The sequence below is a fragment of the Quercus robur genome, chromosome 6, assembly GCF_932294415.1.
Source record: "Quercus robur chromosome 6, dhQueRobu3.1, whole genome shotgun sequence".
In the NCBI taxonomy this organism is placed as follows: domain Eukaryota; kingdom Viridiplantae; phylum Streptophyta; class Magnoliopsida; order Fagales; family Fagaceae; genus Quercus; species Quercus robur.
In genome coordinates, this window is record NC_065539.1 from 11,740,239 (window position 1) to 11,753,415 (window position 13,177).

The 13,177-nt window shown below is 36.2% G+C and overlaps 1 protein-coding gene across 5 annotated transcripts; it reads right to left on the reverse strand.

Annotated features, from left to right (window-relative positions):
* Nucleotides 1–3,488: 3,488 nt before the first annotated feature.
* On the reverse strand, nucleotides 3,489–10,777 carry LOC126732758 (pentatricopeptide repeat-containing protein At5g39350-like). 5 transcript variants are annotated; one of them, XM_050435757.1, is made up of 3 exons: nucleotides 6,688–10,777; nucleotides 4,019–4,129; nucleotides 3,489–3,754 (listed from the first exon to the last, which is right to left on the reverse strand). In XM_050435757.1, the coding sequence occupies exon 1, from the start codon at nucleotides 10,582–10,584 to the stop codon at nucleotides 7,471–7,473; it is 3,114 nt and encodes a 1,037-aa protein (XP_050291714.1). In that variant the 5' UTR covers nucleotides 10,585–10,777; the 3' UTR covers nucleotides 3,489–3,754; nucleotides 4,019–4,129; nucleotides 6,688–7,470. The 5 variants fall into 5 exon arrangements, with proteins under 5 accessions (XP_050291714.1, XP_050291713.1, XP_050291715.1 ...); XM_050435756.1 differs by having other exon boundaries at nucleotides 3,489–3,926; XM_050435758.1 differs by having other exon boundaries at nucleotides 3,489–4,125.
* Nucleotides 10,778–13,177: the final 2,400 nt, after the last annotated feature.

Consider the following 13,177-nt stretch of genomic DNA (forward strand, 5'->3'; position numbering starts at 1 on the left):
TGGTGGTGGAAAGAAAAAGAAAGAGAGGCAAAAGGAGACACCAGTGAACGAAGAGAGGAAGAAGCAGGGGCACTTAGTCCCTGCCTCAGTCCTGACTCCTAACACGCTGGTGCCATGTTAGCTATGCTCATGAGAGAGCGGCTGGTACTGATAATGGGTGACCCCAGTTCAGTCACGCCGAATGTTTGACGTGACGAGCCCCTGCTTCGGATTTTGGCTGAGAGGAGGGTAAAAAGGATTTTGAGTCTCCGTCATCCTTGCCCTGACCGAGCCATTTTAAGCTGTGTAAGAATGTGGAGTTTCTGGGAGGGGTATGGTTCTTTCATTATTTACTCCTATCTCGAGTGTATCACGAGCTAGGATACAACTAGTGAATAAAGTAAACTTTGGAGGAAGCTAAAGGTTTCAGACTTCAGAAGGATCGAAAGGGTCTCTGTACAGGAGAAATATCCTCTTGCCCTCCTTCTTATACGGAGGGTGGAACGGAAGATATTTAATCCGTCCAGATTTCCAAGAAGATCTGTAAACGAGAATGTACCCGTTCCACTTCCCCACATCGTCAATAAACCAGCGAAATTAAATGGTCTCGTAAGTGTAAGTCATTAAAGGCGCGTTTTTGGATAACCAAACGACAGGAACGCATTGTGAATGAATTCAGAAGAATGTCTCGTAAACCGGTACGTTTCCTGGACAGATAAAGAAACGCCAACATTAATAAGAAGCTGAGTTAAGCAAGCCATAATAAAGGCTAGGTATTACCAAAACTCTCCTCTCCAACCAAGAGGTCGGATAGTAGGGTTTTGAGGGGGTTTTGAGGGGCTATTGTAGGGCCCAATAATTCGTGGGCCAATCTCATTTATTCGTTGGGGCCCAAGGCCCGAGCCAAGAAGGGGTATAGCCCAGGATCATTAAAAAAAGTACAAAGTGGCCTTGGGACACAGCCGAGGACGATTCAGTCCTCGGCATGTCCGAGATCTCATAAGAAGAAAGGGCAAAAATAGTATAGAAACAACTTGAGAAAAAATCTAAAATATATGTGCCAATAGAAAAGGGTATGCTAGAAAGTGTAACGACTAGGGAAAGCTGCCCTTACTGCCATTCAATATTCTGCACCTGACAGAGCCATACTCTCCAGCTTTTTTCAACCACCCCCAACCACTCCGGGTATAGGCTGATGGGACAAGTATCAATCTTGGAATGTCGATCCTACACGTGGACAAAAGATAAAAAACACAGGCTAGTATAAAAGGAAAAGTAAGTAATTCATAGAAGGGGCTGGGAAAAATAGCCAAAAACCAGAGCCTCCCAGCCCGCCTCTAAGAGAAAGACTCCTAGGGCGAAAATGACTTAGCCATGTATGAACACCACGAAAAGACTCACCGCCTGGTGACTAAGGCCTAGCCTTTCAAACCCACACTCTACAAATGATATTGTTTGGACCTTTTTACGTGCGAACCCAATACTGTTACGGGTCATTACGAATCGTGTCCTTACAATACTGTTTAAAGAGTAAATAGTTACTTTTACATTTTACCTATCTATTTTTTTGGTTACATATTCCAATAGACACTCTATCATTTCTCTATCTCATTTAAATATTATTTTTTCATTCTTTCTTTCATCTTTCTTTATTCTTTTATAATCTTTTTATAATCTAAATTTAATATATATATATATATATATATATTTAAATCTCCCAATAGTAAAAATCTTAAAATTTTGGATGTTATTTATTTTTTATTTTTTATGGATTTCATGAAGCACTTACAAAACAATATAGTAAGTTAGTTTTTATTAATTTGAAATTTATCAAATTTACGTTGTGCAAATCTTTTAAAAATTCTATGTATTTTGAAATTTATCAAACTTAGTCTTGAAATTAGCTCATTAACTTTTTTTCTAAAAAATTCATTAACTTTACCCCCTTATTGGGATTGTTATTATTATTATTATTATTATTATTATTATTATTATTATTATTTTAGTGAATTTGATTTATTATTATCATTAGCTCATTTTTTAATTCCTTTCAAATTTAATTAACCCCATTTTTCCACCACATAAACAACCCACTTTTCCACCTACACAGTACTTGTTAATTTCTCACCACACATTTCTTGCACTATTTTGTAACCCCACAGACCAATGACCACCACAGTCCAAAGTTTATTATATGAAAATTTGAGAGAGAGAGAGAGAGAGAGAGAGAGAGAGAGAGAGAGAGAGAGAGAGAGAGAGAGAGAGAGAGAGAGAGAGAGAGAGAGAGAGAGAGAGAGAGAGAGAGAGAGAGAGAGAGAGAGACTCGTCCTCCACCGCTGCTTGTCCTCTTCCACCGCCAGCAACATGCAGCCTAGATGGGTATCTCTCTTTTCTCTTTTTTCTTTTTTTTTCTTTGGGTAAATTACAAATTACATCCCTAAAGTTTGACGGTGATTGGATTTTACACCCTAAAGTTTTAGAATTTGGATTTTACCTCCTGAGATTTGGTGATGTTTAAATTTTACACCTTGACGTTTCAAAATTTGGATTTTACTTTCTAAAGTTTTGGGGTATTTTGATTTTACACCATAAAGTTTCAGAATTTGGGAGTGTAAAATCCAAAAAAACCTTAAACTTTAGGGAGCCAAATTTAAGTTCTGAAACATCAGGATGTAAAATCCAAACACCCTAAACTTCAGGGAGTTAAATCCAAATTCTGAAATTTCAGGGTGTAAAATCCAATCACCCCCAAACTTTAGAAGTGTAATTTACAATTTACTCTTTTACTTTTATTGTTTTGATTTCATTTGGTTTATGATATTTTTTTTTTTTTTTTTTTTTTTTTGGGTGTGTGTTTGGATGTGTTTTGTGTTTTGTAGACGTTGAGATAAAGAAGAGAGAAGGAGAGTGAGGAAGAAAGAGAAATGGAGGAAAGATGAAAAAACCATTTTTTATTCAACATGGTGATTATTTTATGAGAGAATAATATTTAGAGTTGTTACAATAATTGCTACAGTGCTCTCTTCTTCAAGAGAGCTATTGTAGCAACTTAAAAAAAAAAAAAAAAAAAAAAAAAAAAAAAGAGTTAAAGAGGCTGTTGAAAGATGTTTTTGTGTGTTTGCTCTCCAAAATTGGCATCAGAGAGCCCATTGGCGATGCTCTTAAAACCTATTAAAAATCAGTTATTTATGCATTAAAAAATAATTTTCATAGATTATGATCTAAAGTATAAAAAGACAAATTACATTGACCAGATTAAATTAGTACATTATCAAATTCAATTTCAAAGCTTTCATCTTCATCTTTTGCCTCCTAAAGATCAATTGCTGAACTTGAACATAGAAAGTGTAGGAATTTGTTTATTTATTTATTTATTTATTTTTTTTTTGCAAAAATAAGAACCACAACTGTTTTTTGGAGACTATGAAATTGAAAATGATCTATGCGACCCCAATACTAAAAGCAAACTCAAATGCAATAGTAGAAACATGAATAACCAACACATATCATGCTTGTTGTGCAAGGATTTATTATATGATTGAATTCACCCTTTACTCTGTCTAAATATTAAAATTTTCCTACAATGGATCTGCCAAATTTGGCTGCGCACTTACGCCCTTGCTTGAGAACCCAATTGTGTAATGCCTATACAATCTATCTATAACAATTAACACCCCACATCTTGGCTAACATATCATTTGCCTGTTCCTTATCATACCACACTGCCTAACAAAAACTTTACACACTTCACTTTATCAAGGATCAAGTACAATTCCTATCAAAAAAGAAAAGAAAAAAGGATCAAGTACAACAACCACAAACAACATTAAATTAATTTTATTGATACTTTCCCAATACTAGTCAAATTTCCTCTTCATACTCTCAACCATGTCCTTCAAGAAAGGATCACCACCATTGCCACACATATCATTTATGTTGTTTTAAATCTACACAAATTTATTAAATTATATATATTAAAAGTGACAAACAAAGAAGCTAAAAACCGTAAGCTCAATTATTAGATTTTTTTAGAATTCACCTGCAGTTGTGGGGTGGATGAAACTAAACCTGGAGGAGTGTTTGTAGTTGGCTCACTATTGCTGGGCTCATTTGGAGTAGTTGGGTTATATCAAGAAGAATCCACATCTATCTGCAAAACAATAAATCACACAAATTAGAAATCACATTCACACACTTCACACAAATTAATATGTTGGAATACAAATAAATTGCATACACTTCACAGTTCACACAATAACAAAAGTTGAAGAAAACCTATCGTTTGAGAGTATAAGTTATAACAACAGAAGTAGTTTGAAAAAGGCACCATTCTGTACAAAAGCATGAAGAATTAAAATATATTCTACGAATAAAGTATTTTTAATAAATTAAAAAACACGGGGTACCAAATTGAACAATTTTTTAAATGAGTAAGAGATATTTTATAATTTTTATTAACAATGATAGTACAATAAAATAATCTTCCCTTAAACCTAATAATGTCAAAAGGCAAGCTACAGACTATGAGAAAAGCATAACAAATAACCAAAAATAGTTCCCTTTCCACCAAAGTTAAAATTTTAAACCCAAGACAAAAGTTCAACCAGGTCTAAACAAAATGACCATTTGCCTAATAAATAAGTCATCTTGAACTATGAAATTACCCAACTCACAACTAAGGAAAAATAGTGTCAAACTAAAAATATCATTAACATAAAATAACCAAGTTAGAAAATGTGTGATGTGAGGGAGGAAGACATAGCTGTGGAGCCAACAAACAGAGAAAGGGAGGATGCATATATTGACCCATAGAACAGGAAGTTTCTTTTTTAGTTGACCCATAGGGGTTCGGTTAGGACAGCAGAGCAGGTCAAGTTGGTAACTACAACAACAGGGGAAAATGAGGAGCTGGACAATGGGAGGCTCCGTCAGCAGCACAGTCAGCATATAGTTAGTAGTGAATCTGTTATGCCAGCTGTACAAAGAGTTAGTTGGTTGGACAGTACAAGAGTTACTGAGAAGAATGAAGAATGTACTTGAATGTTAATTTCCTTTTCTCCCAACCTTTCCTAATTCCTTGAGTAATGTGGCTTAATTGCTGTTAGTTAGTTAGTTAGTTATTAGTGTAGTCACAATAATACCCTTGTATTCTGTTAGTAGAGAATAACTGAATGATGTATAAATAACTACAAGTTGTAAAGGAACATCAAGAACTAAGAATACAGTCACTTTTGTTACTTCCTATTCTCTCTCTCTCTCTCTCTCTCACACCATGACTGAAACACGATCTTCCGCCATTATCAATGAAACCATAGCTTCCCTTAAAACCACCTCAGATCAGCATAGCAAAGAGCTTCAAGAAATCCACAAAATAACTCATATCCATACCTCTATCTTGGATGAAATGAGTCAACAACTAGCTACAATCTTACAGAAGTTGAATTCTGCAGAAGAAGATTAACAAAACCATGAAAACCAACGTACCCTTGGAAACCACACAAATTACCCCTTACCAGCAATAAGTATAGCATCAAAACTGCTAAAACAACAATAAATTACTAATTTAGCATAAAAACCACATCCTTCAACCCAAAAATAACCCCCCCCCCCCCCCCCCCCCCCAAAAAAAAAAAATGAATAGGCCTGGTTCAAACATCTGAAGTTCAAATATACCCAACATAAATGAGCTAATACACTAAATCATCGACATAAATATTTATAAAATAAATAAAAATAAAAATAAAAAACCACTCGCACACACACAAACATCAACATAACAGAAAAACCTAAGCTATGAAATACCAATCACCAAATTCAGAGATAGATTTTAACTTAGATAAAACATCTTTGATACCATGTCAGAAAATATGTGATATAGTTTTAAAACCATTATAAAGCACATGAGAAAATATGAAAATTAATAAGGCATAGAGATTAAGAACAAGAGAGAGAGATAGAACACAGGGAATGTGGTTCAGCCTTTAAACATCTATATTCACAATGGAAAGTTCTTGATGGCCACATCTTTACTTTTAAACTCTGTATCACAACGAACCCATCAAAGGGTATTTATAGTAGGCTAAATCCTAAAATTACATGACTTGGACTACAAGTAGGACTAGGATTACTAAGCTCGCACTCCAAAAATTATTAGAATTAGTGAATCACTTTACTTGTACTCCAAGCAAGATTAGATACAATGAAATTGGACTAAATTTATATAAAAGACTTCGGCCTTGATATCTCTAACAATGGAAAATATCAAGTTATATCACTAAAAGTTGTGAAGCAATGATAGATTATTGAATTCACCTGATAGATATATATATATATATATATAAATTTTAAAATAAAATAAAAAAGCCCTAACTTAGAAGTTCATCTAGAGAGAGAGAGAGTATAATAAATACCCTTTCAAGCTGGCAATAGATTAATCGTTGGCCACCACCTCTAATTGTCAGTTTAATCGGTTTGATTGGTATAATGAATACCCTTAGAAATTATGGTGGTGTTATTAAAGCCTACACGGTACTAAAGACCCAAACTTATTTATTAAACACTACATGAGAACTCATATTAACAATGGTTATTATATGGTAAAAATGAAAACAAAGTGGGAAAATGGAAGAAAGCAAGGAGGCACAAATCATTCCTTGCAAGGAAATTCAATGATTTGCAACAATAATTGCCACATCTGAACAAACTTACCCATAACAACTATTGCTACAGCAGATGAGATGACAAGGACATGTTATGAAACATCCCCTGTCCAAGTCCAGACGCTTGCTTGTAATGAAACGTTCCCAAAGCCTTCTAGAACAACGACGTTGCTGCTGAGTTGGCTGAATGTCCATCATTTCCAAATGCATATCCTTAGAAATGTCAAACTATAAAACCATGGCTGCTTTGGTTTGTTAGCAATTGCATAATTTGATTCCTGCCCTACTTTGAGACCACAAACTCTACGTGAACAAAGACATCACTTCATTTTTTCTTTCCCTTCAGTCACTCCAGTCCATTATCATATATGTAGATTTTTTGCTATTTTCATTCTGCCGTGTCTCGCAAAACAATTCAACTGCCAAATAGTGAGACTCATATGGCTGTTATGTTATTCTTAAGCCCACACTCCATGATATTGACCACTTCTGGGCCGGCAAGAACTCATCTAGTGAGCCTTCACACCATGACACTCATAAAAGTGTTTCCATTTGAGGAACCAACAGTAAATAGGGATCAAGAGAATCCTACATATCTGGGTTCTCTGACCAGATACCCAACTTAATTGGTATTGGAGACCCAATTTGGGATTTAGCTGACCATCAAAACATTATAGATATGGCGTCTCCCTTTGTACTGAACCTGTTGCTAGCAGCATAGGACCACTATGAGCTACAAGATTTCTTGGAGCTTCTGTATCATATCACTTCGTGATATTGTGCATGAATCTTTCCAGCTTAATCAACCCACAACATAATTCAGGACAATGCCTCATCTTGGAAGTCCATTTCCCACAATTAGACTAAATCCATGCAGTTTTCTCAACTTTCTTTGTTCCATATCAGACCTCACTCTTTTGGCATCTGTCCACCTTCCAACTGCTGCATAGATATTGTAAAGTATCACATATGATCTGGAATTTTCTGGGTCCATTTCTAAGAGCATCCCACCAATTTTCTCTCCAAGTTCAACATTACCATGGATTCTGCAAGCACCCAACAAAGACTCAAGCAGGCTTACAGAAGGTTTACAAGGCAGTCCTTTAACAATTTCATACGCTTCATTCAAGTGACCTGTTCTCCCAAGAAGGTCAACCATGCAAGAATAGTGCTCCATTTTTGGTGCTATTCCGTATTCTAGCATAGAGTTGAATGCCATGCGACCTTGCTCAACTAAGCCAGAATGGCTGCAAGCTGATAAAATATTCAAATAAATAACATCATCAGGTCTCATACCTGAAGGTTCCATCTGGGACAAAAGGTCTAGGGCAGCTTCACCATCCCCATGCAACCCATACCCATTTATCATTACACTCCAAGATATAGCATCCTTTTCAACCAACCCATCAAACAGTTTCTCTGCTTTTAAAATGTAGCCACATCTTGCATACAAATCTATTAATGCATTACAGATGACCACGTATCTGTCAAAGCCCATGCGTATTAGGTAAGCCAGTACAGAATGAGTAAGATTGATGCTATTTATTTGAACACAAGCCGAAATTAAACTCAGAACTGTAATTTTGTCAGGCTGCAGTCCCAGTTGAAGCAAATCACAGAAGAATGCAACTGCTTTTATGGCATTTTTTGTTTGAACATGTACAGACATAATAGCATTCCACAAAGAAATATCCCCCTTTTTCCCCATTTGGAATACCAATAGACATAAATTTATATTTTCAAATCTGGCATACATGAATATAAGAGATGAAACAAGAGGGGTTTCTTTTACAACTCCTGTTCTAACCGCAAAAGCATGTATAGACTTACCCTGCAACTGTGTGCAGCATAGAGGTAATAAATTTAGCAAGGTTACATAATTTGGCCTCTGATCTTCTTTTATCATATGACTAAATAAGACCAAAACCTCGTTCTGTAAGTTGTGATATCGGCAGCCAGTAATTAGAGCATTCCAAGACACGACATTTCTTTGAGGCATGACTTCAAAAAGTGACCTCCCAGCTTCAAGATCTCTGCAATAGCAATACATGCTAATGAGGGTATTTAGTAAACAAACATCAGAGGCAATCCCAGTTTTTATAGCAAAACCATGAATACCCATTCCTTGCAACAAATCTTTTCTCTCGCTAAAAACAGGAAGAATACTTATCAGGCTAACCAAATCCAACCCCATGCCATCTTTATGCATCTGGTGAAGAAGAGCAGTAGCCTTCTCTACATCACCATTGTGTACATATCCAGATATCAAAGTATTCCATGATACAGCATTTCTTACAGCCATCGTGTTAAATAACTGAACAGAAGAGGAGAGCTGATGACAATCAGAATAAAAGGCCAATAGTGCGTTTGTCACCTTAAGGTCTGAGGCAAGTTGCTTTCTAACACTAAACGCATGGGCAGACTTGCCCAGCAAAACAGCCTGTAGCTTGGAGCAGGCAGAAAGAACACTAACAATGGAGACTGGATCTGGATTGCATCTAGCAAACTGCATTTCACGAAATGTGGCCAAACTTGCATACCATTGCCCATTATGCACGTACCCAGAAACCATTGAATTCCATGACAGGAGATTTCTATTGGACATCTGATCAAAAAGTATGTACGCTGAATTGACATCTCCAAGCTTTGAATACATAGATACAAGTGCTGTTAACACAGGAAGTTGATACCCTGACCCATGCTTTATAACACATGCATGAAGGGATTCACCAAACCAAAGGCTATTGGAGTTCTCACATGATGGGATGATGGACACAAAAGTGACCAAATTAGGCTGCAAGCCAGCATGGATCATTTGCCGGAACATCTCAAAGGCTTCAAAATTGTTTTGCCTCTGTGTATATGCAGATATCATAGCATTCCAAATAGTAACATTCTTTTCCAGAATAAAATCAAACAAACTTCTAGCAGCTGATAAATCCATGTCAATAGCATACATTGAAATTAAAGCAGGCACCAAAAAATTATTTGAAAAATATCCAGATTTGACAGCAAATCCATGAAGACATTTACCAATATTTAAACATCCCAAACGAGAGCAGACAGGAATTACGCTGGCAAAAGTGCTGACATTAGGCTTCAAACCCATCACAAGAATCTGACTGAAAACCTCCAAGGCTTCCTGATCAAACCCATTTGAAGAATAACCCGCAATCAATGCATTCCAACAAACCAAGTCTGGTTGCGGAATTCTATCAATCAGCTTACACGCGTTCCCCATAGAACCAGACTTCGCATACAAATCAATCAAAGCAGTCTGTATAACTAAATTTTGCTCAAACCCAGTTCTCAAAACAACACAATGAACCTCCTTTCCTGTCCATAATGCATTCAGAGCCGAACACGCCTTGATGACAAATGGAAAAGTGTAATCATCAGAAGGGCAACCTGAAACCCAACAACTCAGATAGAGAAATAAGACTTCTTTATATAGACAATTATTGCATAGACACCTGATCATCAAATTCTGCAAGACCAAGCTCGGCTTTTCAATTCGTCGGAATAAAGAGAGAGCTAAATCTGGAGCGCCCAGATAAAAGCAAGTCCTAAGGAATTCTCCTTTGATAAACTCGTGCTCAACTAGACCCTTCACGATTAGAATTGACATCATAGGCTTCAAATCTCCTACGTTTCGGCAAAGCCTTATCAGACGAAGACATTCGGTTCCTATGGGATTGCTTGCATTTGCATAGTGTAAAGGAAAGTTGTTCACGGATCGTTTAGCTGTTAAACAAGAGAGTTTTGAGGGAGATAGAAGCGTGGCAAAGAATCTGAAAGAGGGTGACGATAGACTTGGAAGAGAGAGTACAGGAAGAAAACTCAATGGAATAAGGGTCAAAACCAAGTTCACCTTTGCTGTCAACCATGGCACATGTTTTCCGGATTTCCCGTCATTTACTGTCCTTACCAACTGAAACCTAAACATTTGTAATTTGCACTCATGGAATGGAAGAGTGGCCGCCAAAGCAACAATGTGAACTGTGGATTGTGGAGTGAGTTAGTTTTATTTTTCTTTCCTAGTTCTTTTTTTTTTTTTTTTTTTTTGGGGTTCATTTAGAGGCCCATTGGAGTTCCGGGAAACACAGGGTGAGCTAAAATCTCTCCATTTCTTCTTTGAATCCTTCTCTCTTACAAATGGAACACTGACTTTTTCTGTTTTTTTTTTTTTTTTTTGGGCGAAAAACATGTTTTGGTCCCTACATTTTCAACCGATTTCCGTTTTAGTCCCTAAGTTTTTTTTTTACCGCTTTTAGTCCCTCTCCTGAAAAACGCTTCCATTTTAGTCCCTGCCGTTACATCAGAAACGGATATTGCAGACGTGGCAAACGGCAAAGTTAAATAATAATAAACTAATGTCCACATGGCCTAAATTAATAATAAAAAATATTTTTTAATGCCACATCAGCATCTAAATTAAAAAAATTAATTTATTAATTTTAACTAAATAAAAAAAATTAAAAACAGAATTAAAAACTAAAAATCTTATGAATTGAGATCTAAGTGTGACTTGAACAAGAACAACAAGAACACAAATCCAGAACCAAGAACACAAACCCAGAAATTATTTAAAAAAAAAAAAAAAACTAACCAAAGCCAGAAATCAGAGAAAGCCAAAGCAAAGAATGGAAACTCAAACTCAAAACCAAAACCAAAACTCAAACTTAAAACCCACAACAACCCAGGCACGTGTACACTTTCTTGGCCTGGGTTGTTGTGGGTTTGTGGCTCCTCCCACATCGCCCTGCTCAACACCATCAACGGCGACGGTGACTTCTCCGTCTGTGTCGCGGCGTTGTTGTTGTTGTTGTTAGTGAGGTTCGGCTTCTCCGGCGTCGACTGTTGCGGAGAGAACTGAGTGTACTTGTCGACGGCGACGACGGCTTTGGAGTAGTCCAGCGGCGGCTTCTCCGGCGAGGCCTCCAGAGAGTGGTACGGAGGCGTCTCGGGAGGGTCGCCGAGTTCGGATCGGAGTGGCGAGTGGAATCGGAGGGGCGAGTGAGGCGAGTCATTGTAGTGAGCCGATGAATCGGAGTTTTTCGACGAAGACTTCTTCATGTTCTTCTGGTTTTGCTGCTGCTGTTGCTGTGGCAATGTTTCTTGGCTTTTCTTTTGGTTTTGAGTTTGAGTTTCCATTCTTTGCTTTGGCTTTCTCTGATTTCTGGCTTTGGTTAGTTTTTTTTTTTTTTTTTTTTAATAATTTCTGGGTTTATGTTCTTGGATCTGGGTTTGTGTTCTTGTTGTTCTTGTTCAAGGCATGCTTAGATCTCAATTCATAAGATTTTTAGTTTTTAATTCTGTTTTTAATTTTTTTAATTTTTTTTATTTAGTTAAAATTAATAAATTAATTTTTTTAATTTAGATGCTGATGTGGCATTAAAAAATATTTTTTATTATTAATTTAGGCCACGTGGACATTAGTTTATTATTATTTAACTTTGCCGTTTGCCACGTCTGCAATATCCGTTTCTGATGTAACGGTAGGGACTAAAATGGAAGCGTTTTTCAGGAGAGGGACTAAAAGCGGTAAAAAAAAAACTTAGGGACTAAAACAGAAATCAGCTGAAAATGTAGGGACCAAAATGTATTTTTCGCCTTTTTTTTAAAAAAAAAAATGGATGGAACACTGACAATTGGTCCATGCTTCCGAGTTCCAAGTTGGCTCTTTATCAAATAGAAAGAAAGAAAAAAAAAAAAAAAAAATCCAAGCACGACCTTCTTTTATCCATTATATAAGGACCTATCTAGGTTAAGAGGTTTTGCTTTGGGTATTTGGGTTTAATTGGTCTGAGGTAATTGGAACTTAGAAATCTAGCATCAAATTAGATTCGTGCACTAACATGTTACACAGAATTTTACTTTAAAAAGATATGGACAACTGATTTTTTTTTTTTTCCTTAGTTACTTACATGCAATTTAGTAGAAGTTGTGTAATTGAATTAATCATCTATTGAATGGATATGAATCGAGACAAGGAGTATAATAACGTTAAGAAAATTTGTATCCTAAATTAACCATCTTTGTGGTGTATATGCATGTAAGGTATCTATTACAATTTCTTATCAAGATTGTTAGATACATTTACTTTGTGTGGTTATAAAAGATAGCATGGATGAAAGTTACAAAGGTTAATGGATATTCTATAGGAAAGGGATATGGGAGTTGTAGAAGGCATTCAATTCCAAATAAAAACCAAGCCAACCAATTTAAGAGGTTACCATCACTCCAAAGACAACTGTAGGATGAACGTAGTCAAGAATTCACCAAGATAACAAAAGACTTGGAATCAAGAGAGCCCGAGCCATCATGACACAACACTGGAATTTTTTTTTTTTTTTTTTTTTTTTGTGGAAAACAAACACAAACATAAGGGAGAGAAAAATGAGTTCTAACACAAACGCATACCACAACTCCATTCAAAAGTCATGGTAACTTTTAAAGAATGGTGGATTTAAATCAACTATTACTTAGCTAACTTGTCAAATATTGATAAGGCCTCTATGCAAAAAAGGGGAATTTTA

Bases quoted from the DNA above. Each gene is read 5' to 3' on its own strand.
- LOC126732758 (XM_050435758.1), bottom strand. From the start codon at position 10,584: ATGTTTAGGTTTCAGTTGGTAAGGACAGTAAATGACGGGAAATCCGGA.